Source organism: Scyliorhinus torazame, chromosome 20 (assembly GCF_047496885.1).
Source record: "Scyliorhinus torazame isolate Kashiwa2021f chromosome 20, sScyTor2.1, whole genome shotgun sequence".
NCBI lineage: Eukaryota > Metazoa > Chordata > Chondrichthyes > Carcharhiniformes > Scyliorhinidae > Scyliorhinus > Scyliorhinus torazame.
The window spans coordinates 22,009,833-22,031,474 of record NC_092726.1 but is presented as its reverse complement, the minus strand read 5'-3'; the positions used below and the strand labels follow the sequence as shown (position 1 = coordinate 22,031,474).

The 21,642-nt window shown below is 54.9% G+C and overlaps 1 protein-coding gene across 2 annotated transcripts in view; it reads right to left on the bottom strand.

The window, feature by feature from the left end:
* grk5l (G protein-coupled receptor kinase 5 like) overlaps positions 1–21,642 on the bottom strand; it is a 217,546-nt gene that overhangs the window by 123,892 nt on the left and 72,012 nt on the right. Inside the window, exons 3-4 of one of the 2 annotated variants that reach the window (XM_072485911.1) lie at positions 17,038–17,105; positions 3,502–3,579 (exon numbers count right to left, since the gene is read on the bottom strand). In XM_072485911.1, coding sequence (XP_072342012.1) covers positions 3,502–3,579; positions 17,038–17,105 — 146 coding nt within the window. Of the gene's footprint in view, positions 1–3,501; positions 3,580–16,992; positions 17,106–21,642 lie in introns of both variants that reach the window. The other variant, XM_072485910.1, reaches the window with a different exon arrangement.

Here is a 21,642-nt window from a genome sequence, read left to right as displayed (position 1 = left end):
ACTGACCCTCTGACAGTGCAGCGCTCCCTCAGTACTGACCCTCTGACAGTGCAGCACTCCCTCAGTACTGACCCTCTGACAGTGCGGGGCTCCCTCAGTACTGACACTCTGACAGTGCAGCACTCCCTCAGTACTGACCCTCTGACAGTGCAGCTCTCCCTCAGTACTGACCCTCTGACAGTGCGGCACTCCCTCAGTACTGACCCTCTGACAGTGCGCCGCTCCCTCAGTACTGACCCTCTGACAGTGCAACACTCCCTCTGACAGTGCAGCACTCCCTCAGTACTGACCCTCTGACAGTGCAGCTCTCCCTCAGTACTGACTCTCTGACAGTGCAACACTCCCTCAGTACTGACCCTCTGAAAGTGCAGCACTCCCTCAGTACTGACCCTCTGACAGTGCAGCTCTCCCTCAGTACTGACCCTCTGACAGTGCAGCTCTCCCTCAGTACTGACACTCTGACAGTGCGGCACTCCCTCAGTACTGACCCTCTGACAGTGCAGCTCTCCCTCAGTACTGACACTCTGACAGTGCGGCGCTCCATCAGTACTGACCCTCTGACAGTGCAGCACTCCCTCAGTACTGACCCTCTGACAGTGCAGCACTCCCTCAGCCCTGACCCTCTGACAGTGCAGCGCTCCCTCAGTACTGACCCTCTGACAGTGCAGCACTCCCTCAGTACTGACCCTCTGACAGTGCAGCACTCCCTCAGTACTGACCCTCTGACAGTGCAGCACTCCCTCAGTACTGACCCTCTGACAGTGCAGCACTCCCTCAGCCCTGACCCTCTGACAGTGCAGCGCTCCCTCAGTACTGACCCTCTGACAGTGCTGGGCTCCCTCAGTACTGACCCTCTGACAGTGCGGGGCTCCCTCAGTACTGACCCTCTGACAGTGCAGCACTCCCTCAGTACTGACCCTCTGACAGTGCAGCACTCCCTCAGTACTGACCCTCTGACAGTGCGGCACTCCCTCAGTACTGACCCTCTGACAGTGCAGCACTCCCTCAGTACTGACCCTCTGACAGTGCGGCGCTCCCTCAGTACTGACCCTCTGATAGTGCAGCACTCCCTCAGTACTGATCCTCTGACAGTGCAGCACTCCCTCAGTACTGACCCTCAGACAGTGCGGAGCTCGCTCAGTACTGACCGTCTGACAGTGCAACACTCCCTCAGTACTGACCCTCTGACAGTACATCGCTCCCTCAGCACTGACCCTCTGACAGTGCAGCTCTCCCTCAGTACTGACCCTCTGACAATGCGGCACTCCCTCAGTAGTGACCCTCTGACAGTGCAGCACTCCCTCAGTCCTGACCCTCTGACAGTGCAGCACTCCCTCAGTACTGACCGTCTGACAGTGCAGCACTCCCTCAGTACTGACCCTCTGACAGTGCAGCACTCCCTCAGTACTGACCCTCTGACAGTTCAGCACTCCCTCAGTACTGACTCTCTGACAGTGCAGCACTCCCTCAGTACTGCCCCTCTGACAGTGCAGCTCTCCCTCAGTACTGACCCTCTGACAGTGCAGCTCTCCCTCAGTACTGACCCTCTGACAGTGCAGCACTCCCTCAGTACTGACCCTCTGACAGTGCAGCTCTCCCTCAGTACTGACCCTCTGACAGTGCAGCACTCCCTCAGTACTGACCCTCTGACAGTGCAACACTCCCTCAGTAGTGACCCTCTGACAGTGCAGCACTCCCTCAGTACTGACCCTCTGACAGTGCAGCACTTCCTCAGTACTGACCCTCTGACAGTGCAGCACTCCCTCAGTCCTGACCCTCTGACAGTGCAGCACTCCCTCAGTACTGACCCTCTGACAGTGCAGCACTCCCTCAGTACTGACCGTCTGACAGTGCAGCACTCCCTCAGTACTGACCCTCTGACAGTGCAGCACTACCTCAGTACTGACCCTCTGACAGTTCAGCACTCCCTCAGTACTGACTCTCTGACAGTGCAGCACTCCCTCAGTACTGCCCCTCTGACAGTGCCGCACTCCCTCAGTACTGACCCTCTGACAGTTCAGCACTCCCTCAGTACTGACTCTCTGACAGTGCAGCGCTCCCTCAGTACTGACCCTCTGACAGTGCGGCACTCCCTCAGTACTGACCCTCTGACAGTGCAGCACTCCCTCAGTACTGACCCTCTGACAGTGCAGCTCTCCCTCAGTACTGCCCCTCTGACAGTGCAGCTCTCCCTCAGTACTGACCCTCTGACAGTGCAGCACTCCCTCAGTACTGACCCTCTGACAGTGCAGCACTCCCTCAGTCCTGACCCTCTGACAGTGCGGGGCTCCCTCAGTACTGACCCTCTGACAGTGCAGCTCTCCCTCAGTACTGACCCTCTGACAGTGCGGGGCTCCCTCAGTACTGACCACGATCCAGTACCGTATTGGCTCTGATCAATGTGTGGGGTGACGGAGAGAGGGCAGGGGAGTGGGCCGAGATAGGGTTCTCTTTTGGAAGGTCGATGGGCCAAATCGACTCGTTTTACACGGTATGGATTCTGTGGATGCGGCCATCGAATGTGTCAGGTCGTGGGAAGAGGCAGAGACACCCCAGAGGATGATGCACCCCACAAGAAAGGCCATTCAGCCCTTGCGCTTCGAGCTGTGCTCGTCTGCTAGCCCCTCAGCTCTGGTCATTCCTTTTGTTGCCTCGGCAAACCTTTATTTTATCCAATTCTGTTTTGAAAGTAACGATTTAACTCTACAGGCAGCACATTCCCGAACTGCAAAACTCGCAGCGCAAACAACGATTCCCCGCTTCCTCACCTCGCCTCAGGTAGCCAATCACCTGAAAGCGGGTGACCTCCGACCGCTCAACCTCTGCAAACAGATTGCCCTTTTTTACTCCGTCTGGACCATTGAGGATTGTGAACACCTCTCGGCCTTCCCTGCTCGACTCCACCCCCACCCCGCCCCCCAGCTTCACCCATTGCCCCCGCACAACTGGAAGTGGCACAATCCCTGGTCCCATTCCAACGAGGTCCCATCCAGCTGAGGATGCCTAACAGGTGCTCAGAAAGATTCCGAGCAGCGCTGGTTGGGCCCAGCCCGAATTGCCCCTTGAGAAGGTGGTGGGTGAGCCGCCTTCTTGAGCCGCGTGGTGTAGGTACACCCACTGTGCTGTCAGGGAGGGAGTGCCAGGATTTTGACCCGGCGACAGTGAAGGAACGGCCGATATATTTCCAAGTCGGGAGGGTGAGCGACTCGGACCATTTAATTCAAACTTCCTCACCACATCCTTCCGACCACATCTCTGCAATAATACCAGGCGTCTGCTCATCCCATCATTCCCGACTTTCCTAACATTTGGCACTCTCATTGTTTGCTCAGGAGGTCAACTGCGATCTTTGAAACCGTACCCCGTGTGTGTGTGTGTGTGTGTGTGTGTGTGTGTGTGGTGGGGGGGTGATGTGGATCACTTGTTGGAAGTGGGGCCTCCATTCAGGCCCCAAGAAAAGAGAGTGGGCGGGGTCAACAATCCAGCTTCTGGTTTCCTTACCTCGCCGGTGAGAAACCTCCGAATGACCTCATCAGCTTTCTCCTTCCTCTTCTCGTCGGGAGTCACCTCATAGTCGGCCTGCAAAGGGAAAACGCAGACGCCGCTGGTTAGCGGTTGTGCCGAGGGATCACCCACAATGCCCCACTGCCAAAGGTTTACTTCCTTCTGACCCCCAACCTCCCGAGGGGGGCAAGGGATCACGGGTAAGAGCACCAAGTCTTGGGAAGGAGCGGTTTCCTTTTTGAAGGGACTCGGGGAATATTGGTTTTCGAGATGGTCGTCGCCTCGGAGACGTTGCCTCACTCAGCACTGTGACCGTCGGCATGGATGGTGCACTCAAGTCTCCGAACAGACCTGTAAGATGTTCCAGATGTGTCGAGGACATGACAGCCACTTGACGCACAGGGGTGTTATTCTGCCGCTACATTTTCAGGGCGGCGCCGGGGCCTTCTACGGGACATTCCCCACAGTTTTCTCCCCACCTGATCATCAATAATCTTTAATACTGTCACAAGTAGGCTTGCATTAACACCGCAATTAAGTTCCTGTGAAAATCCCCTCGTCGCCACATTCCGGCGCCTGTTCGGTACACAGAGGGAGAATTCAGAATGTCCAATTCACCCAACAGCACGTCTTTCGGGACTCGTGCGAGGAAACCGGAGCACCCGGAGGAAACCCACGCAGACACGGGGAGGACGTGCAGACTCCGCACAGACAGTGACCCAAGCCGGGAATCGAACCCGGGTCCCTGGCGCCGTGAAGCAACAGTGCTAACCACTGTGCTACCGTGCCACCTCGGCATTCGTTCGAATGTCAGACCTTGGCATTCCGATCTAGCGTACAGCAAGATAAACGATGACCCCGCCCCCCCCCCCCCCCCCCCCCCCCCCCGCCCCCGCCCGCCATGACTCCAAGCTCCCAGAATTCAACGGGGACAGCAGATTCAGGCCAAAACATTAACCTGGCTGAATCACCAGAGAGCAACACTGAGGAGGGGGTCAGCTCTGCAGGTCAGTGGGAGGCCAATGGCTCCAAGGCACATCCTGAGGGCAACGTTTATTTCAGCAACAGCATCAGACACACACAGGGCCCGGTTCCCTTTCACCGGGTCCTCATTCCTTTTTAGCTGGCTCTACAGCTGCCTGCCTTTTATGCGAGTGCTGGTTCAACTCAGTCCAATTGAACACGGGGAACAGTCATCCCCAGGTGGATGAGTCCTGTGCAGGTTATTACACTTCCTTTCTTCACCATTGAGCCAAAAAGGCACCCGAGGCCTGGGAGACCTCCTACAATCCTGTATCGGCTGCTGGCAAGTCGCAGGATGTGCTCCCTTCCATGGAGCAATGCCGGACACAGTCGCAGGCCCAGGGGCCAAAGCTGCTCCAATTGAGAGGTGGGGCACGCAACGGTTGCCTTAAAGGGCTGGTTTAGCTCAGTGGGCTGGGTGGCTGGTTTGTGACGCAGAACAAGGGTTGAATTCCCATCCCAGCTGACCCGAACAGGCGCCGGAATGTGGCGACGAGGGGCTTTCACAGTAGCTTCATACTTGTGACAACAAAAGATTATTATTATTATTCGTGGCTGAAGACTGGGGAAGGTGATCCGCTATCAGCAGATTCATTTTTGAGCACAGTGCATAGCTTATAAACATGGCGTGTGTGTGTGTGGGGGGGTAGTTATAGAGGGGCGTGTTCCTCAACACTGTCGTGGTCGCCGATACCGAGACCAGCTTTCAATTGTAGTTTTAAACTCCGCAGCCAGGTGGCGCTTGTGGGGTTTGAACCCATGCGCCCCCCCCGCCCCCGGGACGTGTCCAGTTGACGTTGCCACTACCCCACCCGCCTCTCAGTGACTGTTGGCCTCGGGGTAGAGAAGCCTTTTAAGGCTCACAGTTAACGGCGGAAGCGACCATACTGGGCACTTACAACAATCACTTCCACATCCAGGGGAGGTTGGCCATTGGAAGCTCCTGAACGTCACTGGCAGACACTTCATAAATCTAGAAGGCAACTCTCACCCAATTCCAATGCGATAATAAACATTACGTCGAGCTAGGTTTGGAGAGGTTAACTGGTGCATTAAATTTCATGGAATTTACAGAGCAGAAGGAGGTCATTCGGCCCATCGAGTCTGCACTGGCCGTCGGAAAGAGCGCCCTACCCAAGCCCACGCAATCCCCGTAACCCAGTAACCCCACCCCACCTTTTTGGACACTAAGGGGCAATTTATCACGGCCAATCCACCCAATCTGCACGTCTTTGGGCTGTGGGAGGAAACCGGAGCGCCCGGAGGAAACCCACGCAGACACAGGGGAGAACGTGCAGACTCCGCACAGACAGCGACCCAAGCTTGGAATCGAACCTGGGACCCTGGAGCTGTGAAGCAACTGTGCTAACCACTGTGCTGCCGTGCTGTCATCCTGTTGTTCAGATCGCAGACCAGACCCCACCATTTGGTAGTGTACCAGTCCCCAATGTGAGACTGAGGAAACGATACTTCGCTCTGGAGTGATTCCACACACAAATAGGGATATGGTATATTAAAACAAACATTATCAACACAGTATTAAACTACCTTTAACAGCACAACATAGTATAGCTTCCAATTACCGGTTGAACAAAGCTTAACAGCGAAGTGAAGCACTTCAACTCCTAACTGCTCCCTTATTTATCTCCAATCAAGCAAAACCCATCACTGGTCAAGATCCACCTAAAATTTTTTTTTTAAGAGCACCCAATTCCTTTTGTTTCCAATTAAGGGTCAATTTAGCCATTGGCCAATCCACCTACCCTGCACATCTTCTGGGTTGTGGGGGTGAAACCCCCGCAAACACGGGGAGAACGTGCAAACTCCACACGGACAGTGACCCAGGGCCGGGATCGAACCTGGGACCTCAGTGCCGTGAGGCAGCAGTGCTAGCCACTGCGCCACCATGCTGCCCCTTGGCTCCTCCCATTAATGATATCATCTCTATCCCACTAATTAGGTCCCGGCCATCTTACCAAGGCTAAACACAATGTCTCTAGTTATCCACTCCCGGGGAACTTTCTACAAACAAAATTCCATGGGCCCTTTTAGAAATATTTTTATTCCAGGCGTTTTATACCTTTACACAAAATTATCAGAAGTCCACAAACAGCCCCAAAGTCCTCCGATGCCAACACCCCACCACATTCCGCCTTCCGAATTTTTTACCCCCTTATGCCACACAGCAACCCCCCTCCCCACAACCGCTAGCCCCTCAATCCTCCTTGAATAAGTTAATGGACGGTTCCCATCTCCTCCGCCCCCTGCGAAGTGAACTTGACCTTCTCCAACCGCAGGAATTCTACCAGGCCACGAACCGATGCCCTTGCCTTCGGCAGCTCCGAGTCCCGGCAACCCACCAAATCCGTCTCCGGGTGGCAAAGGCCAAGACAGCGGCCTCTCTCTCCCCACCTGGACCTTCCCGCACACCGAATGTTGACACGTCCAGACTCGGGGCCATCCCCCACCCCCCGAATCTGAGCCCTATTTCGGTAAACAATATACATGGTTGGAGTGAATTATGATCTTACTTTTACCAGATCTTAATTGCATCTTCTGCAAGCCACAGTGTCCTCCTTTCTATTAAACCAAGATTTTTTGGGGAAACAAATACCGCAGCGGTCTCGCACACACACTAACCCAGGCTTTTAACCATCATGGAACCAGTTACACACAATACAAAATAAATGTATACCAATTTCTTCCATGCATTACACGGTGCACCTTCAACCGTAGTTATATTCCTGTAACAAGGTACCGAGCTATGAAGTTTGGGTGTTCACAGTACTGCTTCCCCACACATCTGAACATAGAGCTTGGGAAGCAGAGAATTCCCCCTGAGCGACCTACCAACTCAAGGCCGACCACCATTTGACTGGAAGTGACTTAATTTTGGCATTGAAAAAAACCCGGAATTCACCCAAAAATTTTGGAGGGTGTAAATTGAACTGCGAATGTTATCCGTGGCTCGGCCCATGTTGTGTCAGTTAATTGTGAAATCCTTCATTTTCGGCATCGGAATTCATATCCCTCTGTTTAATTAAAATCTAGGAAGTGCGCATGGGCTGTAAAGAGGAAACATCATCAGCATTTCAGTAACTCGGTCAATTCAATCAAACATTTCTTGCATAACTGCACACGATTTACTTCCTTCTTTGTCCCCACATTGGCCACTGAGGAAGAACGTGGGTTCCCGGTTCCGTTTGACGGTCCTGCTCGGCAACGTGATCTGGGCCCACGCGCAGCACAACTCTCCAAGCTCCTCTTCGGGAAGCTTCACGTAACAAGTACCCGGTGCCAGATGGCCCCTGGGCCAATGCTTCATCTGGCAGGCGCCACCCTCGTTGGCACAGGCCCTTGTACTTCCAGATCCACTCACAGGCCTCAGGCCCTTGTACTTCCAAACCCACTCACAGGCATCAGGCATTTTTACTGCCAGCTCTACTCACAGTCCTCAGGCTCTTGTACTGCCAGACCCACTCAGAGGCCTCAGGCCCTGGTACTTCCAGCTCCACTCACAGGCCTCAGGCCCTTGTACTTCCAAACCCACTCACAGGCCTCAGGGCCTGGTACTGCCAGACCCACTCACAGGCCTCAGGCTTTGGTACTGCCAGCTCCACTCAGAGGCCTCAGGCCCTTGTACTGCCAGACCTACTAACAGGCCTCAGGCCCTGGTACTACCAGACCCACTCACAGGCCTCAGGCCCTTGTACTTCCAAACCCACTCACAGGCCTCAGGGCCTGGTACTGCCAGACCCACTCACAGGCCTCAGGCTTTGGTACTGCCAGCTCCACTCAGAGGCCTCAGGCCCTTGTACTGCCAGACCTACTAACAGGCCTCAGGCCCTGGTACTGCCAGCTCCACTCACAGGCCTCGGGCCCTTGTACTGCCAGACCCACTAACCGGCCTCAGGCCCTGGTACTGCCAGCTCCACTCACAGGCCTCGGGCCCTGGGACTGCCAGCTCCACTCAAAGGCCACAAACCCTTGCACTGCCAGCTCCACACACAGGCCTCAGGCCCTGGGACTGCCAGCTCCTATCATAGGCCACAGACCCTTGCACTGCCAGCTCCACACACAGGCCTCAGGTCCTTACACTGCCAGCTCCACTGACAGGCCTCAGGCTCTTCTACTGCCAGCTCCACTCACAGACCTCAGGCCCTGGTAATGCCAGCTCCACTCACAGGCCTCAGGCCCTGGTACAGCCAGCTCCACACACAGGCCTCTAGTCCTTATACTGCCACCTCCACTCACAGGCCTCAGGCCCTTGCACTGCCAGCTCCACAGCCAGGTCTCAGGTCCTTATACTGCTAGTTCCACTCACAGGCCTCAGGCCCTTGTCCTGCCACCTCCACTCACAGGCCTCAAACCCGTGTGGGGAGGCAAGTGGGGGGCTATCACTCTGGAGGCGACCAGAGGCGGGTTCTTCCACTGGTCTGAGGGCGACAGAAGGAGGTTGTATTAAGCCTCTGGGGCCCAGTCAGTCCATCCATGATTTGGAGCATAGCGCGGAAACACAGAGGATGAATATATAGAGTCATACTGTCCCCTCAGATTGGAAAACTGCACCTGTCGCTCCGGTTTCTTAGAAAGGTGAGAGAGGGGACATCAGAAACCGATAGACGCGTTAGTCTAACATCTGTTATCGGGGATTAACTCGGCTCTATAATTAAAGACAGGGTTTGGACACATTGGAACATTTCCGGCTGATCACAGAGGGCCTGGGATTTGTCAAGCGTAGGCCCGACCTCAGGACTTTGATTGAATTTACATTTGAAGTAGTGAGGAAAAAATTGGCCAGGGCAATGTGTGTGGATGTTATTTATATGGACTGCCGTTCTATCAGAACCTCCACAAGAGGCTGTTGGTTAATGTTGTAGCTCATGGGGTTGAAGGCAGATTATCGGCCTGGTGAGGAACGTGGCTGAGAGACAGGAGACAGAGGGCAGGGATTATGGGCCGGTTCTCTGATTGGCGGGACGGGAGGACGTCCTTGTGAGCCTGTTCCGGGGCCCGGCCAAACTTGCCATTAGGGGGTCCAGGCAGCGGACAACTGAGGGGGGTTTCCAACCTGTCTGTCTGTCCTTCTACCGCAGCTACATCTGCGGCTGGCTGCCCCTGGAGAGGGGGCGCGCGGAGTCGAGGCCTTCCGCGCCCGCTGGGCACCGCAGGGTACGGGGTGCCTTGTTGCCTCCCGTAGAGGAGAGGAATAGGCTGGGCCTGAGGAATAGGAGGGATGAGCGCTGATCGTACCCAGCGGATCGATTACCCTCACACTCTCCCATTCGGAGCCCAGCTCTGTCGCACGTCTCCCGTCAGTCCGGGCAATTCTCAACAGCTTGACTGGGGGTTGGATGTTAATCCGGGTCCCTCCCACGAAGGTCTCCCAGGAAGGCAGAGGAAAGCTCTCTGGCTGTGCCAACCAGCCAATACTTGTTCCTCAGCCACTTCACACCAAAAATCGATCATTTGCTGCATTGCTGTTGGTGGGATCATGCTGTGCGTCAGTTGGCTGGATAAACTCAGCAGGTCGGGCAGAACCTGTGGGTGATGGTTGGCGCCGGGGGGGGGGGGGGGGAGAAGATCAAGGGCGAGTGAGAGAGCGAGAGAGAGAGAGGGCGAGAGAGCGGGCGAGAGAGCAGGCGAGAGAGAGGGCGAGAGAGAGGGCGAGAGAGCGGGCGAGAGAGAGGGCGAGAGAGCGGGCGAGAGAGCGGGCGAGAGAGAGGGCGAGAGAGAGGGCGAGAGAGAGGGCGAGAGAGAGGGCGAGAGAGAGGGCGAGAGAGAGGGCGAGAGAGAGGGCGAGAGAGAGAGGGCGAGAGAGAGAGGGCGAGAGAGAGAGGGCGAGAGAGAGAGGGCGAGAGAGAGAGGGCGAGAGAGAGAGGGCGAGAGAGAGAGGGCGAGAGAAAGAGGGCGAGAGAGAGAGGGCGAGAGAGAGAGGGCGAGAGAGCGGGCGAGAGAGCAGGCGAGAGAGAGGGCGAGAGAGCGGGCGAGAGAGAGGGCGAGAGAGCGGGCGAGAGAGCGGGCGAGAGAGAGGGCGAGAGAGAGGGCGAGAGAGAGGGCGAGAGAGAGGGCGAGAGAGAGGGCGAGAGAGAGGGCGAGAGAGAGGGCGAGAGAGAGAGGGCGAGAGAGAGAGGGCGAGAGAGAGAGGGCGAGAGAGAGAGGGCGAGAGAGAGAGGGCGAGAGAGAGAGGGCGAGAGAGAGAGGGCGAGAGAGAGAGGGCGAGAGAGAGAGGGCGAGAGAGAGAGGGCGAGAGAGAGAGGGCGAGAGGAGAGGGCGAGAGGAGAGGGCGAGAGAGAGAGGGCGAGAGAGAGAGGGCGAGAGAGAGGGCGAGAGAGAGGGCGAGAGAGAGGGCGAGAGAGAGGGCGAGAGAGAGGGCGAGAGAGAGGGCGAGAGAGAGGGCGAGAGAGAGGGCGAGAGAGAGGGCGAGAGAGAGGGCGAGAGAGCGGGCGAGAGAGCGGGCGAGAGAGCGGGCGAGAGTGGGCGAGAGCACGCGAGAGGGGGCGAGGGCACGCGAGAGAGGGCGAAAGCTCAGGAGAGAGGGCGAGAGCACGCGAGAGAGGGCGAGAACGCGCGAGAGAGGGCGAGAGCGCGAGAGAGAGGGCGAGAGCGCGAGAGAGAGGGCGAGAGCGCGAGAGAGAGGGCGAGAGCGCGAGAGGGCGAGAGCGCGCGAGAGAGGGCGAGAGCACGCGAGAGGGGGCGAGAGCACGCGAGAGAGGGCGAGAGCACGCGAGAGAGGGCGAGAGCGTGCGAGAGAGGGCGAGAGCGCGCGAGAGAGGGCGAGAGCGCGCGAGAGAGGGCGAGTGCGCGCGAGAGAGGGCGAGAGCACGCGAGAGAGGGCGAGAGCACGCGAGAGAGGGCGAGAGCACGCGAGAGGGCGAGAGCAGGCGAGAGGGCGAGAGCAGGCGAGAGAGGGCGAGAGCACGCGAGAGGGGGCGAGAGCGCGCGAGAGAGCGCCAGAGCGCGCGAGAGAGGGCGAGAGCACGCGAGAGAGGGCGAGAGCAGGCGAGAGAGGGCGAGACCACGCGAGAGAGGACGAGAGCATGCGAGAGCGCGCGAGCGAGAGAGGGCGAGAGGGCACGCGAGAGAGGGCGAGAGAGCGCGCGTGAGAGGACGAGAGCGCGCGTGAGAGGACGAGAGCGCGCGAGAGAGGGCGAGAGCGCGCGAGAGAGGGCGAGAGCGGCGCGAGAGAGGGCGTGAGCGCGCGAGAGAGAGGGCGGTGAGCACGCGAGAGAGGGCGAGAGCGCAGCGAGCGAGAGGGCGCGAGAGCGCGCGCGGAGAGAGGGCCGAGAGCGCGCGAGTGAGAGGGCGAGAGCGAACGCGAGAGTGGAGGGCGAGACGAGGAGAGAGCGATGCGAGAGAGGGCGAGAGAGCGCGAGAGAGGGCGAGAGCCACGCGAGAGAGGGCGAGAGCACGCGAGAGAGGACGAACGTGAGCGTGAGCAGAGCGCGCGAGAGAGCGTGAGAGAGCGCGAGAGAGGAGGGCGCGAATGAGCCGCGCGAGATGGGGGGCGAGAGCACGCGAGAGCGAGAGCAACTCTCCCCCAGCTTGCTGAAGTGAAGTGCCCCTCCAGTGGCAAGGTGTGGTCACATGGCCCCTCACCGTCAAGTGACCCCTCCCTTCACCCTCCTGTCACTTCTCGTCCTCCATTCGGCCTCCTCGCCCCTCCTCTGCCATTCAACAAGATGGTGGCGGGTCGGTTTGTGTGGACGTCTGCATTCCACATCAGCCCCCATCTGCAACCTTTGACCCCTTTGCCCAAGAAGAATCTGTCCACCTCCACTGCCTGCTGAGTCAGAGAGTTCGAAGGTCGCTCAGCCCTCAGAGAAACCATTTCTCCTCAGCTCTGGCCTGGGAGGGCGACCCCTCATTTTAAAACTGTGCTCCCCACCTCGTCTGGATTCCCCCCCCCCCCCCCAGGAGCAAACATCTTTTCAACGTCCAACTTGTCAATACCATTCAGGATCTAATGTACCTCAATCCGCGGCCTCAGGCTGGAGGAGAGCTTGACCTAAACCTCCTCACCTGTCCACACGCTCTCGACGCTCCTCCCGAGTGAACACAGTCGAGCTTCCTCACCCCCACCCCCTCCTCTCACAGGGCAATACTCCAGGTGCGGCCACTCACCGGGACCCTGTACAGCTGCAGACAGACATCCAGCTCCTCCACTCGAGTCCTCTTGCAAAGAAGGCAACATACCATCTGCCACCCGCGCGGCTTGCTGTACCTGCATGCGATCAGTGACCAGAAAACACAGGAGCTGAATTAGGCCACTCGGCCCATCGAGTCTGCTCCGCCATTCAATCATGGCTGATATGTTTCTCATCCCCATTCTCCTGCCCTTCTCCCCATAACCCCTGATCCCCTTATTAATCAAGAACCTATCTATCTCTGTCTTAAAGACACTCAGTGATTTGGCCTCCACAGCCTTCTGCGGCAAAGAGTTTCCACAGATTCACCACCCTCTGGCTGAAGAAATTCCTCTCATCTCTGTTTTAAAGGATCGTCCCTTCAGTCTGAGGCTGTGCCCTTGTGTCCTAGTCTCTCCTACGTGGAAACATCCTCTCCACGTCCCCTCTATCCAGGCCTCGCAGTATCCTGTCACCTTCAATAAGATCCCCCCTCATCCTTCTAAACTCCAACGAGCACAGACCCAGAGTCCTCGACCGCTCCTCATACGACAAGCTCTTCATTCCAGGGATCATTCTTGTGAACCTCCTCTGGACCCTTTCCAAGGCCGGCTCATCCTTCCTTCGATACGGGGCCCAAAACTGCTCACAATACTCCAAATGGGTCTGACCAGAGCCTTGTACAGCCTCAGAAGTACATCCCTGGTCTTGTATTCTAGCCCTCTCGACATGAATGCTAACATTGCATTTGCCTTCCTAACTGCCGACTGAACCTGCACGTTAACCTTAAGAGAATCCTGATCAAGGACTCCCAAGTCCCTTTGTGCTCCTGATTTCCGAAGCATCTCCCCATTTAGAAAATAGTCTATGCCTCCATTTCCTTTTCCAAAGTGCACAACCTCACACTTTTCCACATTGTCTTCCATCTGCCACTCCATTGCCACTCTCCCTCGCTTGTCCAAGTCCTCCTGCAGCCCCCTTGCTTTCCTCAATACTACCTGTCCTCTACCGATCTTTGTATCATCTGCAAACCGAGCAACAGCGCCTTTTTCCAGATCGTTGATGTATATTGTGAAAAGTTGTGGTCCCAGCACCGACCCCTGAGGCACAGCACTGGTCACCGGCTGCCATCCTGAAAAAGACCCCCTTCATCCCCATGCCGTGTCAATTCAAAGTCTAATTGAATAAGTCTTCCTGCTTCCTGGCTGAGGAGAGTTTCAGAGGTAACGGAGCCTCTGAGAGAACCCGCACATTCTCCGGCCTCCTGGCCATGTGCTTCTCGGCTACAGGAGGCGGCGCGTCGTTCGCTGGTGGCGCGATTCTCTGCTCCCGCTGCCGTCAACGGAATTCCCATTGGAGCCGCCCGGAAACCCGCGATTGGGAATCCCGGCCTAGGTTTTCCTCACTCTGCCCGAAAAGGGAGGCCTCTTCCTTTTAAACCGTGCCCCCCTGGTTCGAGTCTCCTTCACAAGTGGAAATAGCCTCTTGGTGTTGACCCTGTCAAGACCCCCTCGGGATCGTCGAGGTTTCGATACGTTCACCTCTCATTCTTCTGTACTACAATGAGCAGAGGCCCGGCCTGTTCGATCGAACACAAGATGAGCCCTTCGTTCCTGGAACGCGTCCGTAAATCTCCCCTGAGCTGCTTCGAATGCAATTCTATCCTTTTTCAAACAAGGAGACCAAAACTGTAAACAGAGCAGCAGATGTGGTCTTGCCAAGGCCCGGTATAACGGCAGTAAAACATCCCGACTTTTATATTCCATTCTCCTTGCAATAAACGGCGAGACTCTTAGTTGCCTTGCGATTCCCCTTGCTGTACCTGCACATTAACGTTTGGTCGGTGCTATCCCAGGACAGCCAGATCCCTCTCTACATCCAAGAACTGCAACATCTCTCCATTTTAATAGCACACTGCGTTTCTAATCCTCCTGCTAAATTCACATTTTCCCACATCATACTCCATCTGCCAATTCTTTTCCCGCTCAATTAACATGTCTGTATTCCCTGCCAGGCATCTGCCTACTCTTGAATGTCAAGGGGTGATGGTCATTGTCAGGCACTTGTGTGGTGCGAATGTAACTTGCCACTTGTCAGCCCCGAGCCTGGATATTGTCAGGTCTTGCTGCATTTGGACAGGGAACTGCTTCAGTATCTGAGGAGTCACGAATGGTGCTGAACATTGTGCATCAGCGAACATCCCCACCTCTGACCTGATGATGGAAGGAAGGTCATTGATGAAGCAGCTGAAGATGGTTGGGCCTCGGACACTATCCTGAGGGACTCCTGCAGTGATGTCCTGGAGCTGAGATGATTGACCTCCAACCACCACGACCATCTTCCTTTGTGCCAGGTAGTGACTCCAACCAGCCGAGAGTTTTCCCCCTGATTCCCATTGACTCCAGTTTAGCTCGGGCTCCTTGATGCCACACTCGGTCAAAATGCTGCCTTGATGTCCAGGGCAGTCACTCTCACCTCACCTCTGGAGTTCAGCTCTTCTGTCCATGTTTGAACCAAGGCTGTAATGTGGTCAGGAGCGGAGTGACCCTGGCACAACCCAAACTGAGCGTCCGTGAGCAGGTTATTGCTGAGTAAGTGCCGCTTGATAGCATTGTTGATGACCTCCTTCCCTCACTTTGCTGATGATGGAGAGCAGACTGATAGGGCAGAAATTGGCTGGGTTGGATTTGTCCCGTTTCTCGTGTACAGGACACATCTGGCAAGTTTCCATGTTGCCGGGTAGATGCCCGTGTTGTGGCTGTATTTGCTTTGATACCGATCATGGTGTCATTGGCAAATCTGGTGACCCGACATTCAGCCCCTTCATTCACATCATTAGATTGTAAATAGCGAGGGCCCAGCACTGATCCCCGTCACTTCACTATTCAACACAAGACCCATTTATCCCAGCTGTCTCCTTCCTGTGAGCTAACCAATCCTTTATCCACGACACCCCCTACAGTATACCATGATTTCATATCTCGCGTTTGATGCGACAGCTTATCAAATACTGATTGAAACTCGGAGTACACCACATGCACAGGCTCCCCTGTATTCAACTTGTTTGTTACTTCTTCAAAAATCTCCACTAACCGATCTTCCTTTCACAAAACCATGTTGACTCTGCCTGATCACTTTTTGATTTTCGAAGAATCCCGCAAACCTCCTTCATTTTCCAAAATAAATCAAGAGTACCCAATTCTTTTTTTCCTCCCCCCCCCCCCCCCCCAATTAAGGGGCAATTTAGCGTGGCCAATCCACCTGCCCTGTGCATCTTTTTTGGGTTGTGGGGGTGAGACTCACGCAGGCACGGGGAGAATGTGCAAACTCCACATGTGCTGTGACCCAGGGCTGGGATCGAACCCGGGTCCTCGGCGCCGTGAGGCAGCGGTGCTAACCACTGTGCCACCCTCCAAAACCTCCTTCATGAATGGTGTTGTGGGCCAGGGTTTAGAGAACCCCAAAGTGTATCATGGAGTTCACCTGACCCACAACTTTTACTGGATTGTGGTATGGGGAGCACATGGCCACTCTACAGGTGTGGGACAGCAGAAATGGAAAAGTAATTTTTAAAGCAAAACAATGTTTATTCCATGAACTCAAGTTCACCTTTTTTAAACATACAGTGAACATCTTAGCAACCATTAATTCAAATACAACCCCCAAAGAATACAACACTAAGTAATCTTAATAACTTCCCAAAACAACATCCAGAAGACAAAAAAAACCTTTTAACAGAAGCACATCAGGTTTACATTCACTACTGAAAACATTTATAATTCTGAATTCACCAAATGATCAAGAGATAGTCTTTTGATGGCAGAGAGATCAACAGTACACCTGCTTGGTCTGGCTTCAGCTCCAACACTGAAAACGAAACTAAAACACACCCTGCAGCAAACAGCCTAAAACAAAAGTAAAAAGCCGACAGCCCAGCTCGCCCACACTCTGACATCACTGATAAACACCCATTTCTTAAAGGTGCATTTCTTAAACACACATTTCTTAAAGGTGCTCTCACATGACAATGGATTCCAGCGATTTCCCTCTGACAGATGCCAGGATAACCGGCCTAGTAGTTTTGTGCTGTCTGTCTCCCTCCTTTCTTGAGGAAAGGTGTGACATGAGCAATTTTCGCAATCCGCCGGGACTCACGGGAAGATTACAACCAATGCCGTGACTATCTCTGCAGTCAAGTCTTTCACCCTAGGGTGCAGGCCGTCAGGGCCTGGGGGAGGGGCAGGGCGGGGGGGGGGGGCTAATATTTTTCCCAGCACCTCGCCACACTGCGCGTCCATGGTTCCAGTGAAGGTTTCCATTTCACATTTCTCTGCCTTACCACACAATCGAGGAAATTGATGCACCGTTTGAGGTCAGAGTTCACCTGGCAGTACTGTCGGAAGAGCACCCTCCCAATAGGCTGCTTGTTACACAAGCTGAAGTAGTCTCGCTCTGTAAGACAAGTCAAAGAAAGAGCTTTTAATCTCTGCTCGCTCCCCTACAGCCCGGATGATGGGGGTTCGCCAGCTGCCAAAGCTTGGCTTACGTTCTAAAGTGGCACGTCGCGACGAGGAGAGGATCTGCGACAGGGGCACCTCTAACTGGGCTGTCGCAGGGGGGTACCTATGTGTTTGCACTCTGTGGCACAGCCCCAGGGCAGTGGAGTGAAATTCCCAGGCCGCTTCCCGCATCCCGGTGGAATTCTGGTGGCCCAGAAACATCGGAAGGGGAGTTTCCCGACGAGAGTTCATCTCGTCCAGACTCTACTGCTCCTCGCATGTCAGAGGGGAGCAGTGTTCGTATCGGCAAATTGGAGCCTTCAGGACATTTCCCCGGCGGAATGAACAAAGAACAATACAGCAGAGGAACAGGCCCTTCGGCCTCCAAGCCTGCGCCGACCATGATACCAACCTTGGCCAAAATCCTCAGCACTTCCTTGTGCCGTCTCCCTCTATACCCGTCCTATCCATGTGTTTGTCAAGATGCCTTTTGAACGCCGTTAATGTATCTGCTCCCACAACCTCCCCTGGCAACGCGTTCCAGGCACTCACCACCCTCTGTGTAAAAAAACCTGCCTCGTACATCTCCTCTAAACTTTTCCAATGGACCTTAAACCTATGCCCCTGGTGAGTGACCCCTCCACCCTGGAAAAGACTATCTGCCCATCCACTCTATCCATGCCCCTCATAATCTTGTAAACCTCCATCAGGTCGCCCCTCAACCTCCGTCTTTCTAATGAAAGCAGTCCGAGTCTATTCAGCCTCTCCACCTAGCGAACACCCTCCAGACCAGGCAACATCCTGGTCAACCTCCTCTGCACCCTCTCCAAAGCCTCCACATCCTTCTGGTGGTGTGGCGACCAGAATTGTGCGCGATATTCCAAGTGCGGCCTTAGCAAATTTCTATCCAGCTGGAGCATGACTTGCCAGTCAGGTCCAGAACCGAAAGGACAGAGATTTAACATGCCACGGTGAAAGTTCCAGGGATCATGAGGGCATTTCTTTTGTTTACACACAGCCAGTGGTTCGAATGTGGGATGTGAGGCGGAGGGTGACTGAATCGAGGCTTTCTCGTGGAAATTGGATCGTTCTCTGAAGAGAAACAAAAGACAGGGTTTGCGGGGGGGGGGGGGGGGGGGGGGGCAGGGGAGTGGCACTCGACGCGTCCACGCTCGCGGAGGGCCAGCACGCGCACAATGGGCCCGAACTGCCCCCCCTCTGCGTTGCAGCCATTCCGCAGGCCGGGGGGAACCGAGGTTCGGCATGGACTGCGCCAGCGGTGAGGAGGGGGCCCGCCCATCGGCTAGATCAGAGAACCCCGACAAGTGCAGGGGCAGGCCATTCGGCCCATCCAGTCCGCGCCGACCGCCTGAAACAGCACCCCGCCCAGGCCCACTCTTGCCCACCGCCCCGCCTCCCGATCCCCGTAACCCCACGTCAAGATGTTTAAATTAAACCCACGAAACATACGACGTGACGGCAGCAGGTTAGAGAGAGAACTAAATGAAAGATCCCATTCTGTGCGGGTTTCGGGGCGAGAAAGCTTCCCTGTTCCTCGAGAGGAACTTGGTCAATTCTTTCCGCTCAAACACGTGAATCAGGGGGAGGAGGGCTTTCTGCCTTTGAACCCTGCTCTGCCATGAAGTAAGATCAGGCCTCCCTTCTCAACCAAAAATCTCTCCAACTCGGCCTGCAAAATATTCATTGATTCGGGCCTCTTTGAGGAACAGAATTCCACAACCTAATGCGTCCCTGAGAGAAAGAATTCTTCCTCATCTCAGTACTAAATGGGGGACCCCTTACCTTCGAACTATGCCCCTGTGAACCATGAACTATGTTCTGGTCTCCACCCCACCAGGGCGACGCCCTCACAGCATCCTCCCCGTCAAGCCCCCGCCCCCCCCCCCCGGGATCACCACGATCGCCCAATGGAGACAGGCCCGGTCTGCTTCACCTTCCCTCGTAGGCCAACCCCTTCACCCACCACCTCCAATTGCACTCCCCGGAAGTACGGACTTCCTTGCTCGTGAGAAAAGGTGGGTCAAGTTAAAGGGCAGCAGGTTTTGAAGATAATGGTAGTCTTGTTTAATTCCCAGCCTACTGCGCTGTGGACACCAATCAAGGTACAATGGCGATGGGGTTAGTTGACGGTTCGGAATAAATCTCAGTCCATAAATGATTCAATAACAACAGGAGTAAAAAACCGACAGGGGTGAGGAGCTTGTAGATCCAACGTCACCTATAACCACTTCACTTTGTACAAGTCTTGCCTCAAATACTGTGTCCCAAAATGTTCTACTTTGGAAGAAACTTATCCAAATTCAACACTCCTCCATCTCCTTGGGAGTCTTCTATAGATTTACGAGCATTCCAATATACAAATTATAATCGACCCCACATTTGTCCTATCATTTGACATCATTTGCTTTCAACAGCTTTAATTTGACGTCAATTGCACTCAGTAGAATCATTTTGCCATCATTTGACATCGCCAGCATTCAGAAGCAATCATTTGGCTATCATTCAGTTTCATTTTTACCCAGAAATGACCATTTGGCCCTCATTTTCACATAGAAAAGGCTATCTTCAGAGGCAGCTCCAGTATTGGCCAGGGCGCTGACTGAAGGCTGGAGGAAAGCACGTTCTCTCGCAAGCCCCGTGGCCACCTCACGAGAGGATTAGCACCCCCCTCAGCGAACCGCAAGCCAGATCCCGTTGCAAACAATAATCCTGCCAATTGCCACAGGGGTTTTGCACGGCTCCAGCTGCAACTCTTTGTCACTCCTGCTTTGAGATGTCAAACAAGTGCATTAATACAAACTCAACACAGCCCATAATGACTACCAGGGCGACAGGAAGGAAGAAGTTGCATTTGCACGGCGCCTGTCACAAACTCAGGATGTCCTGAAGTGCGTCACAGCCAATGAGATTGTTTTGAAGTCTAGTCACTACATTTATGGATAATAAAAAGTCTGACAACACCAGGTTAAAGTCCAACATATTGTTTTGAATAACTCGCTTTCAGAGGGAGGCTCCTTCACCAGGTGATTAAAGAGGTGGGTTACACAAAGACAGCATATATAGACAAAGCCAATGATGCAAGATGATACTTTGAATGTGAGTCTTTGCAGTTAATTAAGTCTTTACAGGTCCAGACAGTGAGACTGGAGGGAGGGATAATCACAGGTCAAAGCAAGGACAATCGGTAGGATTTAAGCCCGAGACAATTCCTGGCTTGAGACTATTCACACCTCCTTAACCTGTGATTACCCCTCTCTCCAGCCCTAGTGGTCAGTTGGTGAATTACAACACAACCGGGATGCCACGATAAACATCTCATCTGAATGATGGTACCTCGGACAACCCCAATGGCGCGAGGGTGCAGGCCTCAGGCTCCGTGCTCAAGTTCCGGTGTGGGGTTTGGACCCCACTTGATTCATGGCGGGAATGTCCTCAACTGAGACTTGTGGCCACGTTGGGTCACCCTGAGCCTCAGGGACTCAGACTTGGATCTGTACTTGCAGAAGAGAACGGGGGGGTGAGAGGTCAACCTGCCAAATTTTTTTTTTTAAAGGCCCCGTCAGAGTCAACCACATTGCTGTGGGCCTGGAGCCACATGTAGGCCAGACCCGGCAAGGACGGCAGATTTCCTTCCCCAAAGGACACGAGTGAACCAGATGGGGGTTTTTTTTTTTTTTGCGACAATCGACAATGGATGAAAATTTTGCGGTCAAGATTTTTATGGAATTCAAATTTGGTGCGGGATTCGAACGTGCCTCTCTGGATTACTCGTCCAGCGATAATACCAGGAGGCCACCCACCGCCTCTTCCAGACACGGTCGCAACACCTTCGCTTCCCGAATTTAACCCAGGAAGGTGACGCCTGGAGGTCAGAGATCTCCTCACTTTCGTCACCACTGTTCCTCCGGGGACGAACACTCGGGTGGGAAAAAAAAAAAAAAGAGTCAAGCAAAGCTGTCGGCCGATAGAATCCTTTCCAACAAAAGGCTGGATTGAAGCAGGCTTCCACTTCAAAAGGAGGCCGAGATGAGGCCAGGAAACCAGGCCTTGCCAGGGCCCATTCGGAGCCTGACCCCCCCCCCCCAACCTTCGATTCGGCTGACGACAGGGGGAATGAGTGTATCCAGGCGGCCACCGACCACTTCAAACCCCCCCCTGCCGTACTCAGACACGCGCCTTACACTGACTTCAGGTCAGCAACGCTGCCTCACAACACCGGCAGGCCCGGGTTAGGGGTTCCAGGTTAGGCCGGGGTGATCGGGCCTCGGGTAGGGCGCTCCTTCGGAGGGTCGGGGCAGACTTGATGGGCTGAAAGGCCTCCCCTCGGCACCGTCGAGGAGATCAAGTCACGTGGGAGATCCCAAGGGGAAGCGTGTGTCTGTTTTCTTTGTGTGTGTGTGTGTGTGTGTGGTGGAGTAGAGGCTAAACAATTGGCATAAAATCCCAGGATACATTTCCCAGTCTGCAGG